General features: G+C 40.6%; 1 protein-coding gene and 1 long non-coding RNA gene across 3 annotated transcripts in view; one reads left to right on the top strand and one right to left on the bottom strand.

Annotated features, from left to right (window-relative positions):
- The window catches only part of fgf10a (fibroblast growth factor 10a), a 105,856-nt gene extending 102,057 nt beyond the window's left edge, over nucleotides 1-3,799 (bottom strand). Inside the window, exons 1-3 of one of the 2 annotated variants that reach the window (XM_048605166.1) lie at nucleotides 3,693-3,799; nucleotides 1,558-1,935; nucleotides 754-1,462 (exon numbers count right to left, since the gene is read on the bottom strand). In XM_048605166.1, coding sequence (XP_048461123.1) covers nucleotides 754-1,042 — 289 coding nt within the window. In that variant the 5' untranslated portion in view covers nucleotides 1,043-1,462; nucleotides 1,558-1,935; nucleotides 3,693-3,799. Of the gene's footprint in view, nucleotides 1-753; nucleotides 1,936-3,692 lie in introns of both variants that reach the window. The other variant, XM_020509833.2, reaches the window with a different exon arrangement.
- On the top strand, nucleotides 789-22,380 carry LOC125484828. Its single transcript, XR_007263651.1, has 3 exons — nucleotides 789-997; nucleotides 17,306-17,403; nucleotides 22,157-22,380. It is a non-coding gene; the product is annotated as an uncharacterized LOC125484828 (long non-coding RNA).
- The last annotated feature ends 1,310 nt before the right edge of the window (nucleotides 22,381-23,690 follow it).

The following is a 23,690-nucleotide window of genomic DNA, read 5'->3' on the forward strand; positions in this document are numbered from 1 at the left end:
AACTAAATGCTGCATTTTTGTTCATGTTTTTAAAGCATTTGAGACTGTAAACAAAATCTTCATTGTTTAATATCAGGCCTCACAGAAAGAAAGCTTGACAATTTTGAAAGGATTTATTCTCCAAATAAAATCAAATGTACTGTATTTGTTTTGGGATACATTTTGCTAATCATAGTGTTTAGAAGCTTAAAATTCCAGAGGAATATGATGAGAATTTGTAAAATTAGTGAATACCACAAAGGACCACAACATGCCACATATGTTACTGACAATGCAGACATGAAATAGTATTGGGTTACCAGGAAGAAGGCATTGGAGAAGACAAATAGCTGTGGTGGTGCCTTAACTTTACCACCACTTAAAGCAACATGCGGGAAAAGAAATCAAAAACAGAACCAGACACTTCTTATAAACTTGCAGAAGACTCGGTATTCTTAACTTAATATAACATGGCTTCAATGACATTCAATAACTGTCTTAAAGCTATGACAGCAGATTTGAGATTACTTGGATAATATTAACTGCTATCAAAGAAAATCATTCCAGCAAATATATGAGAACTGCTAACAGCAGGCAACTTATCATGCTTTAAATCTCCCTCACAAAGCATGCAAAAAGTCTGCGTTAATGAAACAATGTGTTATTGCTAAAAAAATAAAAATCAGCTGTTTTAATTTTTAAAAATGAAGCTACAGTAAATATTTTATTTCCTAACATCTGGAAAAAAAAACTGAATGAGCATTCTATACTCACTGAAAGGGCAGTTTTCCTTCTTTGTTCCACCGACCTTGCCATTCCTGTCGATCTTGAGAAAGTATTTGGTGAAAGAGAAAAGTTTCCTCCACCGCACGTCTCCTTCCAGGTATTTGTAGCTGCGCACATGCCTTCCCAGGCTGGATGAAGACCTTGTAATATTTGGAGACAACATATCTCTGCTGATGTCATTGCAAGCAACAGACGAAGAACAGATGAGGAACAGGAGAAGGACATAAGCCAGGTATGTAAAGGCTGAGGCACCCTTTGTCAGTATCCATTTCCACATTGTACTGAAGCTCTTGGCACTAGAAATAATCTCATAAAAAGAAACATACTGGAATGCCAAGGACACTTATGTGGTAGGTCGAGAGTCTGTGGCTGGTCTTTTCTGTCTGACCTCTGTTATCCTTTGAATGAAGTTCATCAACATCCATAGCTCAGGTGATGAATCATCTCCTGTGTGGGATCTCTTTTGCCACCTTCCACGTTTGCACAATTACTGAGCTCCTCAAATATTTCTTCAGTATATAGTCTTTGTTAGGTCACATAAAGATTTTTTTTGTCAATGTCCTTTTCCGAGAACCGTTTGATAACATAACTCCACAAAGGTGTACAATGTACTGCAGTGATCCCACGTTCTCTTGGCAATGACACGCAAAGGTTTGAATCTGTTGAAGATACCCGACAGCTCAAAGGAAGCTGGTGGCTTTGAAGAGACAGAAGTTATTCAGCTTGCAGTAAACAGGTCAAAACCTGGTGAAAAATGTCAGTGATTACCACACTGAGGTGGGATGTGCTTACCGCAGTGGACGGCCTGTAATGGATCAGGCAGCAGTGGACATCTGAAACCATGCACTGGAAGAAAATTCCTTCTGAGGGAACTATGCAGATCACTGATTGTAAGCCTTCTGGAGCTTTCAGTCTTGCTAATTGCCGTTACTGTTCCTCTTTCCTCTGAAAGCCGGCCACCAGCATGGGTTGTATAGTCATGCTTTACTAATCTCACTCTCTTCCGGGCTAAACCCAACTCCCTCTAGGGAGCCCCTTTGGACTTGCTTTCCAGCGTGGGCTTTTTTGGCAGCGAAGTACTTGAGAGCCACCTGGAGCTTTCTGCTTTCTGACTGTTCCTGCACATGTGAAGGAGACCAGTCTGCAGAGTCCTGCAAACCAGATTATATACTGGTCAGGAAGAGCAGAAAGACACAATTAGTTTCTTTTTTAACCTTTGCCAACTTAAAGGAGGTCCTAGTTTAATGAATCATCTGCTCTTTTCTTCTCTAGAAGAAACAAAGTGTTCACACTTCTAGTCACAGATTTTATTTCTTTTTTTAACCATGTAAGGTTTCAGACAATTTAAGAGCTTCTTATGCTCACAGGATTAAAGAAGCCTCTATTAACAGTTTGTAATTACTAACATGAGTCATTCTCTGAGTTACATTTCTCTACAAAGTTCATGTATTTTATATCATTACAAATGTTTTTTGATCATAATAAAATATTTTGTATTTCTGTAACAAATTGCACATTCTAGAGCACTTTGTGATGTTATCTGTATAATAGGTTACCAGACAAATTTATGACTCATTTAAAAATGCTAGACTTTTTTCTCCTTTGTCTTTCAATCCCAGCCAGTGCAGCACTGTTGCAGTGTAGCGTCTGTCATTGTCCTACAGCATTGTATTATTGGGTCACCTACTGGATTAACTTGAGAAAGCCTGAGAAAAGTTGCAGAGTAAGGATGCACTATGTAACGGAATTCAATCTCTCCCAATAGATTCAAGTCACTAACATAAATGTATGAATGTAGATTATATCTCTGTAATGAGGCCTGATTCATACTTCAAAGGACTGAAATTCTACCTCCCTCTTAGTTTCAACAATCAGACCTTAATAGACTCCATTATTAATTGTTTGTTCGTCCTATTTGAGAAAAGGATTGTCCTTATTGCAAAGTTTCAAATTAAAAGTTGGGTTTGAATTTATCTTTTTATAAAAGGGACTACAATTTTGTATTTGACTACGTCTCGATAACCATTACAATGAACATTTAGTTTATTTGATATTTAATAATTCAAGCATAATTCTATCCTCAGCCTCTGCATTTTTTTTAGAAGTATGAAAAAAATATCTGCCTATGATCTGGTATTGTTTTGTACTGAGATTGAATAGGACAGGTGGTTTCAATTCAGGGCAGAGGTGCCCACAGACCCTTTGGTAAGAAAGACAGTCATAAGTGACAAAAGAGGGGACTAAAATCTCTAGCAGAGAGGCGTCTGAATTTGTCACTCTGCTATCAGAGCTGAGACAATAACACTAAACTGCACTGATTAAAATTAACTCTCTGTAAACTTCCAAACATTTTTCACCTTGAGCACTCAGTAAGGCAATCAGCCACAGCAAAGTGATTGAGTAAGCAAGAATCATTTCCTAGTGTGGCCCAGTTGCCGGCAGAGTACATTTTAATGTCAAACTGATATGATACAAACAGCAAACGTACCATTAAAAAAAATCTCTTTATGCTACTCCAATGTCATTGAAAATCAAACAATTGTTTCCTTGGCATTAAAGATTGACTAAGTTACGTTAAGTTTATGTCCTGTTGCTCCTATGTATTCCTCACAAAGGTAGATTTCACTGAAGTTCCAATTATAGTATGAGCATTGCTCTGCAGTGTGGCTTAATGAATTCAACTTGAGGTATAAACTCTTTCCACTGACAATGGTGCAACAACTCTCCCTTCTGGTCATGAGTTCCACTCCAGTGGGACACTCACTGCTATTGCTGTGGCGTACGTATATTTTCAGCTTAGTCATACCACAGAGTTTAGCTTTTGATCCTCATCTTATCTCCAGGAACCTTGATGCCTGCACAGCTGTGCGTACATTACAGCTGTAATATAATTATAGTAAAGTTCAAAGCTTTTCATTCACACTTACCTGAAGCAATACTGGCAGCTACTCTAGTTATTAGTAATAGTATGATTTGCATGCCCCGAATGTAAATATTTCCATTTTACAGAATGCGTACAGGGTGCGTAATGAAGGACATAACAGAAGTTTGTTTGAATAACTCAGAAGGTTATAAAAATGTTGTTCAGTGATTGTGAAATACACTCTAATAACCCTAAAAAAGCCTTTCTGATTTTTCCTTATGAGACAAATGCTTTTAGTCTAATGTACTTGGAAGATTGATATCTTCAATTTTATGCTAAAACAAGGGCTAACAAGCTCAAGAACAACAATATTCTTTTACAGTGGGGTTAATGGATTTGGATTGGAAGTTAGAAAATAGCACCTACTTTTTTTTAAGCTGGCAATTTAAGTGCCTCAGCATTTACCTTCTGAGTATGAACTTGTAATTTTATTTCAATTTTGTAAACTTCACTCTTTTATGTTGGTTGTGGTGGTGTAAAAAATTCTACCCTAGTCACTGTTATAAACTAAAACTTTCTTGTGTCATCATTGTATTTGTTTATGGCAGCAGCCTTTGGATGAAAATATTGACATTTTAGAGCCAAGGAAATGTTCTTTATTTTTCCAAGCTGTTGTTGTCATCTCTTCACAAGAAAAGTAGTATGCAGTAGTGGGAGGATTCACAAGCTGATTGCCAGTCTTCAATTATTCTACTTCTCGGCTCTCTATAACCATAAGAATGGATGAAGGCAGCCATAATCCACTGGAATGTTGATGTATCCCACTGGATGCTAGCTCAGAAGTTCAGAGCCTGCTTGAGTTTCACTGTCCACTCACTGGGTTTGTCAGCAGCAATGTTCAAACATTTCATCTTCTGATTCAACAACAGAACTGCTGCCACTTTGATAAAGGTTCATAAAAACCAAAAGAACTGCAGATGCTGTAAATCAGAAACAAAATCAGAAATTGCTGGAAAAGCTCAGCAGGTCTGGCAGCATCTGTAGAGAGAAATCAGAGTTAAAGTTTTGGGTGCAGTGACCCTTCCTCAGAACAGGGTCACTGGACCCAAAAAGTTAACTCTGATTTCTCTCCACGGATGCTGAGAGACCTGCTGAGCTTTTCCAACAATTTCTGTTTTTGTTGCTAAAGGTTCACTTCAGTTCTGAGCGGGTAGCAGTTTAGACCTGGTGTCACTGTCAAAAAATAGCCTCCAACCCTAAAATTACATGATGCTGGATAGAGACTATATTTAAAACTAGATATTTTCAAATTTGATGGGGAAAGGTATCTGCATGTCCCTTTTCTGGATGGCAAATATAAAATAGTGATTTTGCAATCCATAAGTAGTGAATAATGGATTTTTTAAAGGGCTGAAAATTGTTTGTTGCCTAACTCCAAAATGTTGCAAAATGCCAATGTTAAATGTTTCTGCACTTGCTCAACTACAAAACTTTCATAAAACTGATAGTAAATCCATGAAGTACAAAGCATCAAGCTAATTCATTGGATTGAAGTTTCTTATGTACAGTCCATGCCAGGTCCAGATGTTCTGAGTAATACACAATACAAATAACTAAAGTTAACAAATGAAAATACCGTTTTGTTTCAATTGCTGTTTTTGTTTCTTTACATACTACATCCTGGGAAACACATACTTTATCCAATCAAAATGGATCCAACCATAGAATCTTAATATTCTATTTTAAATCACTTCACTTATACAGCAGCCCAACAAATTATTTATTAATTTAATGGGATCCAATTCTATTCTAAAATCTTGGCATTTATAAAAAAATCTATTTCTAAATAAACATTGGAGAGTCCCTACATTGTTGTCTTTTGGAAACAGCACACAGTTGCTAAAGGTCATGCTTGAAAGAAGTGGTTTGATTTGAAATTCTCCATATTGGCATTAAATGAGCTTTAGGTCACATTCAGTGGCCCAAACATTTACTAGAGGTAGGTAAATATTTTTTTAATCTTTAGCTTCCCCTATAATTTCAATTTATTTTTATTTCTTGCTTTTGATCTCTTTTGCTTCACCCCATGCCTCAAGTAAGAGAAGGAAGAGCCTGTTGCCACTATTCAATGAATGTTTCTAGTAACTGACTGCACTATCCCAATCACAGACTTTGCCTCCTTTCACCAAGGGACAATTTTAAAACTTATTTTAAGCCTGTTTTACACGCACCTCCCTTATAAAATCAAACAACTCCAAGTGTTTAAATGGAATTGTGATCTGTCAAGACTTTCTTTTCCTCATTTCCCATAGTTCTTCCATGTTGACACCTGTGCTAAATAAACTCATCGAGACGTGGAGCTCAGTTTGTGTACAGCTTTACACATAAATGTATATGTTTTCCTTCTGGATGTATTGCTTTATACTTTATAATGCCTTGTCCTACAAGTTTGTCCATTTAGGTTATTTTTTAATAAGTAGAGTTCTTTTATGCAGAAAAATAACTGAGCAGAAAACTTCTTTACTTTCTCATGTCCCATTTCTGCCCTCTTCTTTCGTCACAAACTCTCCTCCCAATGATAATATGACCTCTGCCCAGTCTGGTGTGAAACAGACCGGGGATTGATAAGACCCTAAGTCAGAGGAGAAAAAGTAGGCCATTCAGCCCATTGGATTGCTCCAACATTCAATGACATTATGACTGATCTGACAATTCTCAATTTCACTTTGCTAACTTTTCCCTATAACCCTCAATTCACTGACTGATTAGAAATCTATCTGTCTCAGCCTTCAATATGCCGAAAGACTCAGCACTCTGTGGTGAGGAATTCCACAGATTCACAAACCTCTGAGAGAAGAAATTCCTCCTTATTTCTATCTTAAATGTGCAATGCTCTTATTCTGCAATTCTAAAATAAATATGGCGGCAGAGGTTGGCTCCTGAGCCAGAGATCAACTGCTCCAGCTACTTTTCTTTCTTCTTTTCTTGCTTGTTAGATTGTTTCTTTTTCTCGTTTTTTTTTGTTTTTCTTTTCTGTGCCTACGTTTTGGAGGGAGCTCAGTTGTGGAGGCGGCAGTGACGATGGCAGCAGCTGGAGGCTTTGGAGGTCAGCCACGGGGCAGCTGGTGTGCCCGGGCAGAACTGAGGAGGTCGGTGGCATCACAGCTTCTTTGAGATCCAGAGCTTGGAAATGGCTGGGGGCCCAGAGCAGTACCAGAGCAGGAATCTAGCAGGAGTACAGGAGCAGGCAGCCTGGGGCGGCTGGTGGTGAGAACCGGAGAACAAATGGCTGCAAGGCGGCGAGAGCAGGGAGCCCGGGCAGCGGTGGGGGTGAGGTTGAGCCCAGAATGGGGAAAGTCAAGGCCTTGTGAGCGGTGCAAGCTCAGCATGGCTAGACACTTATGGACTCTGGTATTGGACTGTTAACTGTGTTTCTTTGCTTTTCCACTTTTTAGTAAGAAGAGCTGTAATGTTTAACTTTTTAATTTTGTTTTCCTCATTTTTCTGCTTTGTACCTAAGGCTCTGTACCTAGGTACATTTATACCAAAATGGCACCATAAGTAGCGACTTGTAAACTTTTCACTGTACTCACTTGAGCACATGCGACTATAAACCTAATTCAATTCAATGCTATCTGGTCATAGGTTCTACCACATGGGAAACAACCTTGCACATTTATCCTGTCAAGTCCCCTAAGATCATCCTCTAATGTTTCCTAACCATGTTAAGTCCCCATGTTATGACTAGTAGATCTGAAGTTGGACTTCTGCGATGGGTGTGAGGAAATGTAAAGTGCTTTTCTAGATGGCGGAAGATCAGAATCTTTTCAAATTACTCCAATAGCCAACTATTAAAACAGTTTCCTACATAAAGAGTTGTGATCATATTGTCACTTGCTCAATTCTTTGCTGTATATCACAGCATATTGAAGTAGAGTAAGTGACAAATACAACAGAAGAAAATACATTTGGAAAGGACAGCAGTAATTAATTGTTATAGTTAGGTACTCCTTTCCACTTGCTGCAGCTAAATTATACAACACTTTGGATGCAATCTAACCCTGTGAATCACAACTACTTGCTTTTAACCAGCACCTGTCCTGAATCAGTTTACAATATAAATGGTTAAGAACGAGATAAGTGAGAAGATGATGATAACAGAAGGCATGATCAAAGAAGCATAATTTGAGATGCTGATTGGCCTGCTGTGTTCATCCAGCTCTGCACCTTGTTGTCAGGCATAATTTGAGGACAGTTTTTGAAGAAGAAGGCAGAGATTTCAATGGGGTGAGGTTAAGGAAGAGAATTGCAGAACCAAGAGTATATTCCCTGAAGGTTTGGGCAGCAACAGTGAGTGAGGATGAGGGATATGCAGTGGATGAGAGGTGGGACATAAGCCTGGTGGTGATAGCACAATATTATAAAATTAGGGCATAAATTTTAGACTTGAACATTTGCAAATCAACACACACACAAAGAGGGAGCAGTAGCGCATGGTAAAAGGTCACGCACGTTTGCGACCTTGAGCAGAACATCGACCACAAATAGTGGAGATAGTATAGGATAAATCTAGGGTGGGTGGGCTTGAGGTGTTATAGACGTGGAGGAGGGTTTCAGCAGCGGAGAAGGAGAGGTAGGGGATTAGACAGCCAATGCCTTTTGTGAGCGAGATCAAGATCTTGGCGATTATCTAGATGTAGAACTAAAGATAAGTTCAGGATTGAACAGGACACAGAGACAGTTTACCTGAGTTCAGCCTGACTGAGCATAATAACATGCAATTATATTGGTGCTTTAAGAAAATTAAACACTGCTAAACACGTCAAAGAAAAATGATACTGAACAGGGGTTGGTTGAAGGGATTGGGGAGGTGACTGAAACATGATTAAAGAGATCAGATGGAATGATGCTTTTGAAGGATGGTGTGGGTGGAAAGATTTTAAATTTTCTTTTAACTTTCCTTGTGAGGCCAGGAGAAATAGGCTGGAAACTTGGGTGGACAATATTACAGTTTTCTGTTCCATTTCAGCGGATTTTCCTGTCAGGCTCTCAAAACAGCTGATATTTTATGTCCATGTCCAAAAAAGGAAAATCTGCCCAAATATTATTTTACACCTTTTTTGTGGTAAATGTTCAGGCTCAGTTATGATGAAACATGGATTCCATTTGTATTACCACATAGGCAGTAAAAAAAAAGTTCCTTTTTATCAAACATTTATCCTGAGGTCTGCAGTTCATTAGTAAAGTTTTTACTTACTCATAGTAAAGCATACTAACAAAATGGTACTTAAAAATCACAAAAGATCTGTCTTGCAATTTGTCATTGTGTTTTGATTTTTCAATATTTTTTTCAATTTTAAATTTGGCAGAGGCTCATGACATCAGACATCTGGACAGCTTAGTTCTTTGAAAGATCTGCTTTCACCTTCTCATTCACTTTACTGTCTTAAATATATGACCGCTGAAATCTTAAGATATATCGGAAGCTATTGGATAATTATTCTTGAGGCATTTCCCAGTACATGTTGAATAATAAATGTCAAGAGATTGCTGATGTTTTAAATCACCTTCCGAAGTCACACGACACCAGGTTATAGTCCAACAGGTTTATTTGAAATCACAAGCTTTCGGAGCGTAGCCCCTCCACATCATTTAAATTACCTCGACTGACGGCTACAACACAGAAACAGGCCATACCAATGCAGTATTTATGCTCCATTTAAGCATCCTCCCACAATATATCATATCAACCTGTCAGCGTAAACTCCGTTCCCTACTCCCTCATGTTTATCTAGTTTTCCTTTAAATAGATCTTTGTTAATTGGCTCAACTCCTCCTTGTTTTGTGAACAGTTGAGTGAAGACATTGCTCTTGCATTTCTTATTGGATTTTTTAGCGGCTGTCTTAAGTTTAAGGGCACTAGCTCTGGTTCTATATTGTGGCTGTTATCAAGCCTATAGAAAATAATGCTTTGGTGATTCTTTACTCCAATGTATTCTTGAAAAAGTATTAATATTGTTGCAGAAGGAAGAATAAGAATTAGTGAGAGCTGGGATAGTTTGATGAGGATGAAGGAAGTGTTGCCACCAAGAAAATCCAAATTTATAATGAGGTAAAAACTCACATTCTAAACTCAGAAACCTGGACACTAAGCACAGATTTCTGGAAACAAATGGAGGCCCATGAAGTGTGGATGCAAAGATATATATTAAAAAATTTCAAACACAGGCCATTAGAAAAATGAAGAGATACTTAAAACTACGATAGTAGAATGTAACATCCAGTAAAAAATGTTAGTATTTTGACCATTTGTTCAGAGTCGAGATGCTACAGAGATGTCTTATAGATGATAATGTGGAGGACTGTAGAAAGTGTGATCGACTTAAAAGTGTAGTTGGGTGACAGATACCACAAAGTAGACAAGCTACAGTGGATGTGTGAGGATAGAGCAAAACTGGCAAGAATGGTAAACCCTGACAGGAAATCTCCTGGCAGCAGTATGAACATTGATGACCGCATGGATATTAACAATGGCCATGCTGTGATACAGCTGGGTTGAACTTGCAACAAATTAAAAAGACAGCTGGCATCTGTTTTCAGAAAATATTTTTGGTTGTGATGCATCTCATTCTAACATGCCATAGTGGGTATGTGGCTCTGATGTGTGGAATTGTGGAGATGGAAGCCCATAGGATGCCCTATAAGGTCACTGAAATATGGGAGGGCGAATCCAAGTTTGAGGACTCTGTAAATCCAATGTTTTTGCTTCCAAATGCCAGCCTGAATCTCTTGTGATGATGCACCAAGCATACCTGGCTGATAGGGGTCGAAGTTCATGGGATGGAGGTGGCATTTTTAGGGTAATATTCTGATTGCAGACTTCAGTTTTTTTTTAATTGGGCATGGGTGCTGTTAGCTGGTCAACAGTTGTTGCCCTATCATAATTGCCCTTAATTTGAGAAGCTTGTTAAGCCATTTCACAGAATGTGTAAGTATCAACCATATTATTGTGGGTCTGGAGACACATGTCGTCCAGATGGCATGAGGATATCAAATTTCTTCCCTTGAAGACACTAGTGGACCAGATTTTTTAAAATAACAACTGATGATTCCATTATTGAGACTAGCTTTATATTCTAGGTTTATTAATTGAATATGAGTTCCACCAGTTGCTGTGGAGGGATTTGAACGAATGTCCCTGGAGCTTTAACCAGAGCTGCTGGATTACATAAGAACTAAGAGCAGGAGCAGGCAATTCAGCCCCTTGAACCTGTTTTGCCATTTGATATGGTCATGATTGATTTCATCTCGGCCTCAACTTCACTTTCCTCTTGGCTCTCCATAACCCTTCAACGCATTACAAATTAAAAATCTGTCTATCTCCTCCTTAATTTTATTCAATGTCTCAGCATCCATTACACTCTGAGGTAATATATTTCACAAATTAATGACTCTTTCAGAAAGGTAATTTCTGCACATCTCTATTTTAGATGTGCCACCCTTCATCCTAAAACTATGATCTCTTGTTCCAGGTTTCCTCACAAGAGGAACCATCTTCTCGTGTATACTTTGTTAATCTCCTTCGCATTTTACATACCTCAATGAGATCTCTTCTCATTCATCTAAACTCCAGAGAGTATAAGATTAAACTGCTCAATCTCCCTACTACTGCTGCTCAACTACTACACCACTGATACCACAACAACGTCTCCTGTGTCTGGACAACTGGGATTGACGTTTTCTGTGATCTTTGGAATTCTAAGGTTGTGACTCTATGAACATAAATGCATTTCCTAAGCCAAGAGTTAGAGTCTAAGGATACCGGATAGACCAATTTGGACTGAGATAAGGAGAAATTTCTTCACCCAGACATTAGTGAGCCTGTGAAAGTCTCTGCTATGGAAAGTCCTTGAAGCCAAAGCATTGAATGTTTTCAAGAAGGAATTAGATATAGTTCTTAGGGCTAAGGGGATCAAAGGGTATGGGGAGAAAATGGGAACTGGGACTGAGGTGGGTGATTGGCCATGGTCACATCGAATGGCTCAAATGCAACAGCTGTATTTGCTGTTCAATGAAGGGGGAGGTGGTGGCCTAGTGGCATTATTGCTAGACTATTATTCCAGAAACTCAACTAATGTTCCAAGGCCTGGGTTCGAATCCTGCTATGGAAGATGATGGAAGTTGAATTCAATAAAAATATCTGGAATTCAGAATCTACTGAAGACCATGTCTCTTGTCAGGAAAAATCCCACTGGTTTACTAATGTCCTGGGCTAGCCTACTCGTGACTCCAGACCCAAGGAATGTTATTGGCTCTTAACTGCCTTCTGAAATAGCCTAGCAAGCCATTCAGTAGTAGCAATTGTTAGCAAGCTACCAAGAAATGAAACCAAAATTGGGAGGTTCAACGGCATGACATAGCCATACTCATGGAATCATACCTAACAGACAATGTCCAATACACCATCATCACCATCCCTGGATACATCCTATCCCAAAAGCTGCACACAACCAGCAGAGGTGGCAGCACAGTTGTTTACAGTCAGGAGGGAGTTGCCCTGCGAGATCTCAACATTGACTCCGGACCCCGTGAATTCTCATGGCATCAGGTTAAACGTGAATAAGGAAACCTCCTGCTGATTACCAAGTACTGCCCTCCCTCAGCTGATAAATCAGTACTTTTCCATGTTGAACTTCCTCTTGGAGGAAACACTGAGGGTGGCAAGGGTACAAAATGTACTCTCCCTGGGGGATTTCAATGTCCACCACCAAGAGTGGCTCTGCAGCAGTCCTACTGATCGAGCTGGTTGGGCCCTAAAGGATATGCATAAAGGATATAGCATATTCCACACTCAATCATTCCCATTAAGCCAGGGGATCAACCCTGGTTCAATGGAGAATGCAGGAGGGTATTCCAGGAACAGCATCAGGCATACCTAAGAAAGAGATGTCAGCCAGGTTTTTATCAAACAGGACAACTTACATACCAAACAGCATTTGCAGCAAGTGACAGACAGAGTTAAGCGATCCCACAACCAATGGATCAGATCTAAGCTCTGCCACATCCAGTCGTGAATGGTGGTGGACAATTAAACAACTAACTGGAGGAGGAGGCTTCACAAATATCCCCATCCTCAGTGATGGAAGAGCCCAGCACATCAATGCAAAAGATAAGGCTGAAGCATTTGCAGCAATCTTCAGCCAGAAGTGCCAAGTGGATGATCCAACTCGGTCTCCTCCAGTGGTCCCCAGCATTGGAGATACTAGTCTTCAGCCAATTCGATTCACTCCACGTGATATCAAAAAATGGTTGGAGACACTGGATACTGCAAAGGCTATGGGCCCTGACAACATTCCTGCAACAGTACTGAAGACTTGTGCCCCAGAACCTGTCACTCCCGTTCCAGTTCAGTTACAACACTGACATTGACCTGACAACATGCAAACTTGCCCAGATATGTCCTATACAAATCCAACCCTACCAATTACTTCCCCATCAGTCTACTCTCAATCATCTGTAAAGTGATGGAAGGTGCCATCAATGGTGCAATCAAGCAGTACCTGCTCAGCTATAACCTACTCAGTTACATCCAGTTTGGGTTCTGCCTGGGTTACTTGGCTCCTGACCTCATTACAGCCTGGGCTCAAACATAGACAAAAGAGCTGAATTCCAGAGATGAGGTGAGTGTGATTGCAGTTAACTTCAAGGCTATATTCAACTGAGTGTGGCATAAAAGAGCTCTGGCAAAACTAGAAGCAATGTGTGTCGGGGAAAACTCTCCACTGGTTGGAGTCATACCTGGCACATAGAAAGATGGTTGTAGATGGCTGGAGGTAAATCATCTCAACTCTAGGACAACCAGGATGTTGCTGAGGTTGGAAGATTTGAGCTATAGGGAGAACCTGAAAAGGCTGGGCTATTTTCCTTGGAGTGTCGGAGGCTGAGGGGGTGACCTTATAGAAGTTTATAAAATCATGAGGGGCATGGATAGGATGAATAGCCAAGATATGTTGCCCAGGGAAGGGGAGTCCAAAACTAGAGGGAATAGGTTTAAGGTGAGAGGGGAAAGATTTAAAAGAGACTTAAGGGGTAAGATTTTCACGGAGAGGGTAGTGAGTGTATGGAATGGGCTGCCAGAGGAAGTGTTGGAGGCTGGTACAATACAACATTTAAAAGGCATCTGGAAGGGTTTAGAGGGAGATTGGTCAAATGCTGGCAAATGGGGCTAGACTAATTTAGGATATCTGGTTGACATGGACGAATTTAACCGAAGGATCTGTTTCCAAGCTGTACACCTCTATGACTCTAAGTGGGAATGTTTGCTGATGATTGCATAATGTTTAGCAACATTCACCACTCCTCAGATACTGAAGCAGTCCATGTTCAAATGCAACAAGTTCCAGACAATATCCAGGCTTGGGCTGACAAATAACATTTGTGCCACACAAATACCAGGGAATGACCACCTCCAATAAGAGACAATCTAACCATTACCCCTTGACATTAAACCATGTCATCATCACTGAATCGCCATTATCAACATAATTGGGGCTATCATTGACCTAACTGGACTCGCCACATAAACACAGTGTCTACAACAGCAGGTCAGAAGCTTGGAATATTGTGACGAGTAACTCTGTTCTTGACTTCCCTAATTCTGTCCACCATCTACATGGCACAAGTCAGGAGTGTGATGGAATACTCCCCACTTGCCTGGATGAGTGCAGACACAACAACACTCAAGAAGCTTGACACCATCCAGGACAAAGAGGCCCATTGATTGGCACTACATCCACAAACATTCAGTCCCTCCACCACTGACTTTCAGTAGAAGCAGTGTGTACTATCTATAAGATGCACTGCAGAAATTCACCAGAGTCCTCAGACAACACCTTCCAGATACAGCCACTGCCATCTTGAAGGACACGGGCAGCAGGCAAATGCGAAAACCACCACCTCCAAATTCCCCTCCAAGTGTCTGACCCATCCTAACTTTGGAAATATATCATTATTACTTCACTGTCGTTGGGTCAAAATCCTGGAATTCCCTCCCTAAGGACATTGTGAGTCTACCTACAGCACGTGGACTGCAGCGTTTTATTAGTAATAACATAAGCAAAAAGGGAATGTTTATTTAAAATTTACTCAGTTGTGGTCATAAACCAATGACAGCAACAACAGAATATTCTGGGCCTTAAATTCCCCGTTCCTAGGGAGAATGGAGACGAGTTGGATCATTTGCTGGGGATTGTAATGGGAGGTGGGGAGAAGGAGGATGCTAGAATACAAGGTGGAGCCAAATGTGAAATCCAGCAATCCCAGGAAATGCACCCATTATGAATTTGTTAGCTCTAATGCAACTGTCATCAGCTGAAAACTGGTGTGAGTTCCTTTGAGGTTCTCATAAAGGTCTCAAGAATGCTCAGAGAAGACTTAATTTATACCCGAGGGTTTTAATGACATTTTTAAAGTCCCTTTTGCAGCATTACTAGAATGACCTGAGTTTGTTCTTCAGGAATTTATAGGCCTAGCTGAGCAGATGTGTGCTGCTCTACTTTCTTTGGCTGAACAGGCCTAACATCTCTTTTCAAATGTGGGATTTCTGCCCTGATTATTTAAGATTCAATCCATATACTATGGGGCAGTCTATGATACACAACAGGCCCTAGTTCCTGCTGTACATAAAATGCTGAAGCCTAGAACCATTTTCTACAACTCACATTGAAAAGAAATTGCTCCATTAGTTGCCCCTCACTTGGCGTTATAATGAGCTGGTGAGGCTGAGTGCTATATCAGTCTTTCAAAAAAAACACAGCTCCCTTTTATTTAGTTTACATCAGATGTTATTTCTTTATGAACAATATTAATTAAAATGTTTCTTGTGAACTATCTCAGTTGGTTTCTGCTGTTAAAGCTAGCTCTTTCATACTTAAATCATAACAAATAAAATGCTTATGATATTATTCAAAGATAATGTAACTGTTATATTAAGGTATTTCTTGTACACGGCACAATTTCAGATCATTGTGCCTTGGGGCATTGAGTGAGAGTCCAAAATTGTCTCCTAACAAGGTTTTCCCTGTTGGCTTGCTATGGTCAACTTGCTTCCATTGGGCATATCCTATTCCACACTAAATGTAGCTCCTATAGAATCATTGCCTTTACCAATTCATTGTTGGTTCCCTATCCCTCAAGCATATTAATATCTTATTTCTTGTCTATGAGTTCCTGCAGAGTGTGATTGCACCCCCACCTTTGCAAATCCCCTCATCCTTAGGTTGCAATGTGTACCTGTCTATTCTTTGAACTCTGGCCTTCACTTTTGTCCTAAAAACCTTTAGCTCTCTTATGCTTACATTCTGCAATAGTCTTTAAACCCATTTCCCTTGGAAATTCTATTCCTTTATTCAAAAGTCTCAAATTCACTTCTTTGTTATCATCTTCAATTACCACCCTTAACACATCTTGCTGTCTGGCTATTTTTGCCTCTGAACCACTTTGAGCCTTCTATTATATTAAAAATGTTTTTGGAGCTGTTAACTTGTGAGAACCCTTTTACTATTCCTATATGTTGGTTTCACTGAACCTTGGTAAAGTTAATCTACAACATATTTCTTATGCTTATTATAAAGTAATATTAGTAAAATAGACAACACTCCAAAACATTTCTTAATTCACCGTGTTCTTGAAATGAACAATAAAATTTTATTTACTTTAGATTTTAATGCGAATTAGCGCTGTTTGGAATTGTGAGAAGGTAATATATTTCGAAAGCTTCACAAAGCTCCAATGGTTAGCCCACATACAAAACACGCTTGGCATACAGCTTTGTAAAAAAGAAAATCATTGCAGTTTTCAGAAGTAACACAAGCAAATCCAATTTCCAAATGCATTGCTGAAGCTAATAACAGAACGAAACTTTCGTTTACATGCTATCTCCCCAGGGAACTTACCAAATTGACGAGCTGAATTGAAGGCACAAGTACTTGACAGTAATTTCAAGAAAAGGAAATAGCTGCAGTCTCAGTAACTCAGAGACTGTCTAAGAATGTCTGTTTTATAATATTTCACCAAAGGAATCTCTCTACAATGCATGATGTGTACTGTGATTCATGTTTTCAAAAGGCTTTGTACTCTTACTGACTGCACATTCTCTTCCCTTACTATTGTGCACCTTTTTCGCTTTTTTTTAAGAAGCCTTTGTTCATTGTGCTGACAGTCCACAAAAGAAACAGCAAATCTACTCTTTTGTACTGATAGTTGGATACCATGTCAAAGTGTTCAGTTTAGCCAAATGGAACTTGCATCACTTCGGCCATTGGCTGGGTCTCGGGTTGTGGTTTGAAACTCAACAGAGTAACTTGAGAGTTCTGTTCAATTTCCCTTCACTTGGCTTTCATAGACCAGTACTTTATATTTCACCTCATCTGTCTGCTATCATGTTAACAAGCTGAAGTGAATCTCTGCAGTGTATTGACAACATAATAAAACTGGATTTGGATTTCACCCTGTGAAGAATGACTCATTTCTTGGTTTAAAAATTCTAGCTAGGTGCTTTCATCTGCTTCAGTGATCAAAACAGCTGACTTTGCAGATGACCAAATGAGATACAAAAAACTAACTTAGTTTCACTGCCCAAGCAAAAGTCTGGTCGTCTCTGAATCTGTCTGTTTACAGGTACCTACTGTAAAGAGAATTACGTGAACAAATGATTAGAAGTGCAAAGGTTGCGGGAAGGAAGGGGTGATGAAACAAAGGATCTACAACATTTTAAGGTAACAATTTTCACAATCAGAAGAGAAATGGTTTGTAAAAGTGACAACAGAATGACAAAACAGAAGGATATACAAGGCAAAAATTATGGTTACTACCACAAGAGTGACAATGTTTTCTCCATTTAAATCAAGATGAGCACCAATAGAAATTTTAGTTATGTTGTTATTGCATTAAATTTCAGTGAAAACCTGATGAAATTGCGTCATTAGGAATGGCCTTGGGATAGATTTTATGGCCCTCTCCCTATCAGTTTGAAGGTGATGGGTTGTAGATGGGGAGCTATGAAACACGGTATGGGGCCTGCCAGGTGACTTCCTGTCCATCGCCAAACTTTATCCAATTTAATGGTCAGAGGCAGCCCATAGAATCTTAGGGCTCAAGGCCCTTAAGTGGCAAGTGAAGTGCCTCATCTTGTCCATGTGCTATTTTACCAGTGACATGGGAGCCACATCCCATTTGGGTAACCTGGAAGGTTTTTCTGGGAAAACTGGTGCCGGGCAAGTGTTTTTTCCACACCTCAGGTGAGTTTCCTCAAGTTGCTACAGTTCCAGATGGAAGACCCAACACTGTCAACATTTCGGATGATGAGCAGGGAACTCGCTCCCCTTCTTTGTTCACCTGCTCCTTGGTTGGTTGAAACCAGGTTAAGCATCCCATCCATTGTCAAAAACCTTGTCCCAGGCCAAATGAATTTATGTTTAAATAGGAGTCAATTTAATCAGCTTTTTTGAGTTAACAAAGAGTGAGTTGTTTGCTACTAAACATGAGAAGAAATAATAGTGCAACACAGATACGCACAAATCAAAGGTAAGGTCGCCAGCATCCATAGTACTTTGTTTTTATTTTATATCCTTACCTTACTTGATGCCTGTATGGGTCATGGAGTCATTAAGTTGTACAGTATAGAAACAGTTCCTCCGTCCACCATGTCTATACTGACCGACAAACAACACTAATCCCATTTACCAACACTTGATTCATTCCCTTTTGTGGCCTTGCATTTTAAATACTTATCCAGAAGCTTCTTAAGTATTGCATGAGTACTTGCCTCCACTATCCTTTCAGGCAGCACATTCCATATTTCTACCACACCCTGGTTGAAAAAAATGTTTCCTCAGAACACTTACTCCTCACCCTAAACTTATGTCCTCTGGTCTTAGACATGTCTGCCTTTGGGTAATCTCATGATTTCTTTGTCCATGGACAATGTTCAGCATCATTCATGATACCTTAGATACTCATAGAACAAAGAAGAGTATAGCACAGGAACAGGCCCTTCAACCCACCAAGCCTGCACTGGCATGGTGTCTTTCTAAAATTATTGTCCAGTCTCTCCTCATGACAAAGACTTTTCAACGCAGGCATCACCCAGGTGAAACAAAAACAAAGTTGCTGGAAAAGCTCAGCAGGTCTGGCAGCATCTGTGGAGGAGAAAACAGAGTTAACGTTTTGGGTCCGGTGACCCTTCCTCAGAACTGATGGTGGCTGGGAAAACGTCAGTTTATATGCAGAAAATAGGGAGGTGGGTGGGGTAGGGAGTAAACGATAGGATAGAGCCCAAAGAGAGAGAAAAACAGTTGGACAGACAAAGGAGCTGCTAACGATCAGGCTGGGAGGGTGAGTAGTTGTTAATGGGGACTGTTAGTGACTAACAACAGGGGGTGTGTAATGGCAGGCTATGTGGTGACAAGGCCTGGTGTGTGGGATGGGGGGCTGGGACATGGGAGAGTTTAGGCCCTAAAATTATTGAACTCAATATTGAGTCCGGAGGGCTGTAGGGTCCCCAAGCGGAAAATGAGGTGTTGTTCCTCCAGCTTGCGCTGGGCTTCGCTGGAACACTGCAGCAAGCCAGAGACAGAGATGTTGGCCAGGGAGCAAGGTGGTGCATTGAACTGGCAGGCAACAGGTAGTTCAGGGTCTTTTTTGTGGGCAGAAAGTAGATGTTCTGTGAAGCGGTTGCCAAGTCTATGCTTCGTTTCCCCAATGTAGAGGAGACGACATTGTGAGCAGCGAATGCAGTTGACTAGATTCTGGGAAGTACAGGTGAAGTATTACTTCACCTGGAAGGTATGTTTGGGCCCTTGGATACTGGGGAGGGAGGAGGTAAATGCGCAGGTGTTGCACCTTCGCCGGTTACAGGGGAAGGTGCCGTAGGGCTGTGAAGAGGTGTTGGGGGTGAAGGAAGTATGGAACTGGGTGTCCCAGAGGGAACAGTCCCTGCAGAAGGTGGACAAGGGAGGGGAGGGGAATATGTGTCTGGTGGTGGCATCTTGCTGGAGGTAGCGGAAATGGCGTCTGATGATCTTCTGGGTGTGGATGCTGGTGGGATGGTAGGTGAGGACAAGGGGGACCCTATCGCTGTTGCGGGAGGAAAGAGAAGGGGTGAGGGCAGAAGTGCGGGAGATGGGTCGGACCCAATTGAGGGCCCTGTTGACAACGGAGCTGGGGAATCCTCGGTTGAGGAAGAATGTGGACGTTTCAGAGGCTCCCTTGTCAAAGTTGGCCTCATCTGAACATATGCGACGGAGACGGAGGAACTGAGAGAATGGGATGGAGTCTTTACAGGAAGTGGGGTGTGAGGATGTATAGTCCAGGTAGCTGTGGGAGTCGGTGGGTTTGTAATGGATATTATTCACCCAGGTGAATCTCCTTCACACTCTCTCCAGTACGATCATATCCTTCCTGTAGTGTGGTGACCAGAAATGCTTACAGTACTCCATCTGTAGCCTAACCAATGTTTTATAAAAATTGAAAGAACTGCGGATGCTGTAAATTCAGGAACGAAAACATAAGTCGCTGGAAAGGCTCAGCAGGTCTGGCAGCATCTGTGAAGAAAAATCAGAGTTAACGTTTCAGGTCCTCAGAACTGATGGTAGCTAGCAAAACGTCAGTTTATATGCAGAAAATAGGGAGGGGATGGGGAAAGGAGTAAACGATAGGTGGGGATAGAGCCCAAAGACAGAGAAGAGCAGTTGGATAGAAAAAGGAGTTGATAACAATCTGGCTGGAGGGTAAATAGCTGTTAATGGGGTGTCTGGGAGGGAACGGTCCCTGCAGAAAGCTGGGAGGACAAGGGAGGAGTCTTCCTTCACTCACAACACACCCCACTGCCCCACAGCACCTTCCCCTGCAACCGTCAAAGGTGTAATACCTGCTCATTTACCTCCACCCTCCCAAGTATCCAAGGGCCCAATCGTACATACCTGTATTTCTCACAATCTAGACTACTACATATGCTGCTCACAAAGTAGTCTCCTCTATATTGGAGAAACAAAATGTAGACTGGATGACTTCTTTGCAGAATATCTACGTTCTGCTCGCAAAAAAGACCCTGAGCTTCCTGTCGCCTGCCACTTCAACACACCACCCTGCTCCCTGGCCAATATCTCTGTCTCAGGCTTGCTGTAGTGTTCCAGCGAAGGTCAACGCAAGCTGGAGGAACAACACCTCATTTTCCGCTTGGGGACCCTAAGCCCTCCGGATTCAATATCGAGTCCAATAATTTTAGGGCCTAAACTCTCCCATGACCTAGCCCCATACCCCACACACCAGGCCTTGTTACCACATAGTCTGCCATTACACACTACTTAACATTCTCCATTGACAGCTATTCACCCTCCAAGCCAGATCTTGATCAACTCCTTTGTCTGTCCAACTGTTTTCTCTCTCTTTGAGCTCTATCCCCCACTTATTGTATACTCCTTACCCCTCCCCCACCCTATCTCCTGCATATAAACTGACATTTTCCTAGGTACCATCAGTTCTGAGGAAGGGTCACCTGATCTGAAATGTTAACTCTGATTTTTCTTCACAGATGCTGCCAGACCTGCTGAGCTTTTCCAGCAACTTCTGTTTTTGTTCCCAAAGTTTTGTAAATTTGCCTTCAAACCCAGTGAAACCTTGAGGTTCAAGAGATGATGTCAGCATGTGAAATTAATTTTACATTATAAGGATTTAAATACATGCACTCAGACCTAGTACTCTGGCCTTCATCAGTCAGGGTATTGAGTACAGAAGTTGGGAAATTATGATGCAGTTGTACATGACGTCGGTGAGGCCACACTTGGAGTATTGTGCTCAGTTTTGGTCATCTTGCTATAGGAAGGATGTTATTAAACTGGAAAGAGTGCAGAAGAAATATACAAGCATGTTGCCAGGACTCAAGGGACTGAGTTATAGGGAGAGGCTGGACAAGCTAGGATTTTTTCTTTAGAGCATAGGAGACTGAGGGGGGATCTTAAAGAAGTATATAAGATCATGAGAGGCATGGATAGGGTGAATGCACTCAGTCTTTTTCCCAGGGTTGGGGAATCAAGGACTGCAGGGCACCAGTTTAAGGTAAGAGGGGAAAGAATACATGGACACCTGAATGGCAATTTTTTTTTTTACACAGAGGGTGGTATGCATATGGAATGAGCTGCCAGCAGAAGTGGTTGAGGCGGGTACTTAACAACATTTAAAAGGCATTTGGACAAACACATGGATAGGAAAGGTTGAGAAGGATATGGGCCAAGTGCAGGGAAATGGGGTTAGTGTGGATGGACATTTTGGTCAACATGGACCAGTTTGGGCCAAAGATCCTGTCTCCGTGCTGTAGGACTATGTGACTCTATGATTATAACTCTATTTGAAGAACCTTGAGGTAAAATCGATTCTTTTTTTAAGTGAAGAGATTATGTTTGAGAGAAGATTGATCATGAGTTCTGATCACTCATGTCTTGAAACTATTGATTTTTATTCTTTAAATTTTAGAACGTGAATCGACAAAGTCGAGGAAGAAAAGCTGATGGGAAAGAGAGAATGAAAGATGGAAAGAGAGAATTCATGTTATTCTAAGTTAATTTGAATATGATATCACTCATTGATTGGCCTGGCTTTACATGAAATGTGTGTGTGAGTGTGTGTGAGTGTGTGTGCATGTGTTTGTGCGTTTGTGCTTCTGTATGCGCACATGTATGTGTGTGTTTGTGTACATTTGTGTGTGCGCATGTATGTGTTTGTGTGTGTGCACCTGTGTGCGTCTTTCTGCATTCTATTTGTTTCTGTTTCAATATAAGCAAGTTAGTACTTTCAAAGTAAGGCTGTTCCAAGAAAATGTATAAGAAATGACACAAGGCAAGAAAAATAGGAAGTTCTGGCAGCTTCTTGCCTCTTTTCACCCATTCTTGGGTGGGAATAAGAGAGAGTAGAGGGTTTTGAACAAAGTTTATGAATAAGCTGAGCAACATGGAAAGGTGCGGATGGGGGACAGAAGAGTTGAGTGGTGTTCGAAATTGGAGTAGGGCTTGTAACTGAATTGAATTGGTGGATGACTAGTGGGAAGATACAATGGAGAAATAAAGCATTCTCAAATGCATAATGGAAACAAGTGAAAAACATATTTGGTTGGGGAAGGGATTGAAAAGGAATCACTGAGAGACATGATAACCCTGCAATCCCAACATCAAATGCAATCTGTAACAACAAGGTGTTGAACTGGATGAACACAGCAGGCCAAGCAGTATCAGAGGAGCAGGAAAGCTGACTTTTTGGGTCTAGACCCTTCTTCAGAAATCTATAACTGTTTTTATCTCTTTTCTGCACTAGTCCACACCATACTTACCACCTCTGAGACAGAAGGGAGAAAGGGCAGAGTAAGATACCCTCCCACAATCTGTAAAGAGAAGTTTACACTTTGTCTGAAGTAATTATGAGCAATATCATGAGATATCAACTAACGTAGATGTGTTAACATTTCCACAAGGTATTGTTCATGATGTCAGATAATAGACTGTGTTGACAAGAGCCATATTTTTAATGCTATATAATGCACACTGTATTGCTGAACAGATGTGAGTGTGTTGGCTTTTGCTGGGCAGAAAATCTAACTACTGCACAAGTCGTGAGCAAGTAAAACTTTGTTACTACGTATGATAGGAGGATGCAGTTTAAAGGGCATTTGTAAACTTCAATTCTAATTTAAAAATCAGCAGGAATTTCTTTCTTCCATCTTATTCTGCATGCTTGTACATGCGATGGTTGCAGAGTAACAGATTAAAACAATTTATAAATGATTTGGTCAAACAATTTATTTTGTCTTTCGGTGTTTGTCCTGTGTTCCTTAGGCTTCCCTAAAATATAAACTGTGTCGCAGTTGAAAAGTCAGGCATTTCATAGATTCTGCTGACAGAATTCTATAACTGGCTGTATGGAAGTGTACAGACAAGAAAAAAATATGGATGACTACCCTCTGATTGTCCTTGTATTTCTGAATTACCCCTCTAACAATTCCTTACAATATTATGAA

Source organism: Rhincodon typus, chromosome 1 (genome assembly GCF_021869965.1).
Source record: "Rhincodon typus isolate 14 chromosome 1, sRhiTyp1.1, whole genome shotgun sequence".
Taxonomy (NCBI): domain Eukaryota; kingdom Metazoa; phylum Chordata; class Chondrichthyes; order Orectolobiformes; family Rhincodontidae; genus Rhincodon; species Rhincodon typus.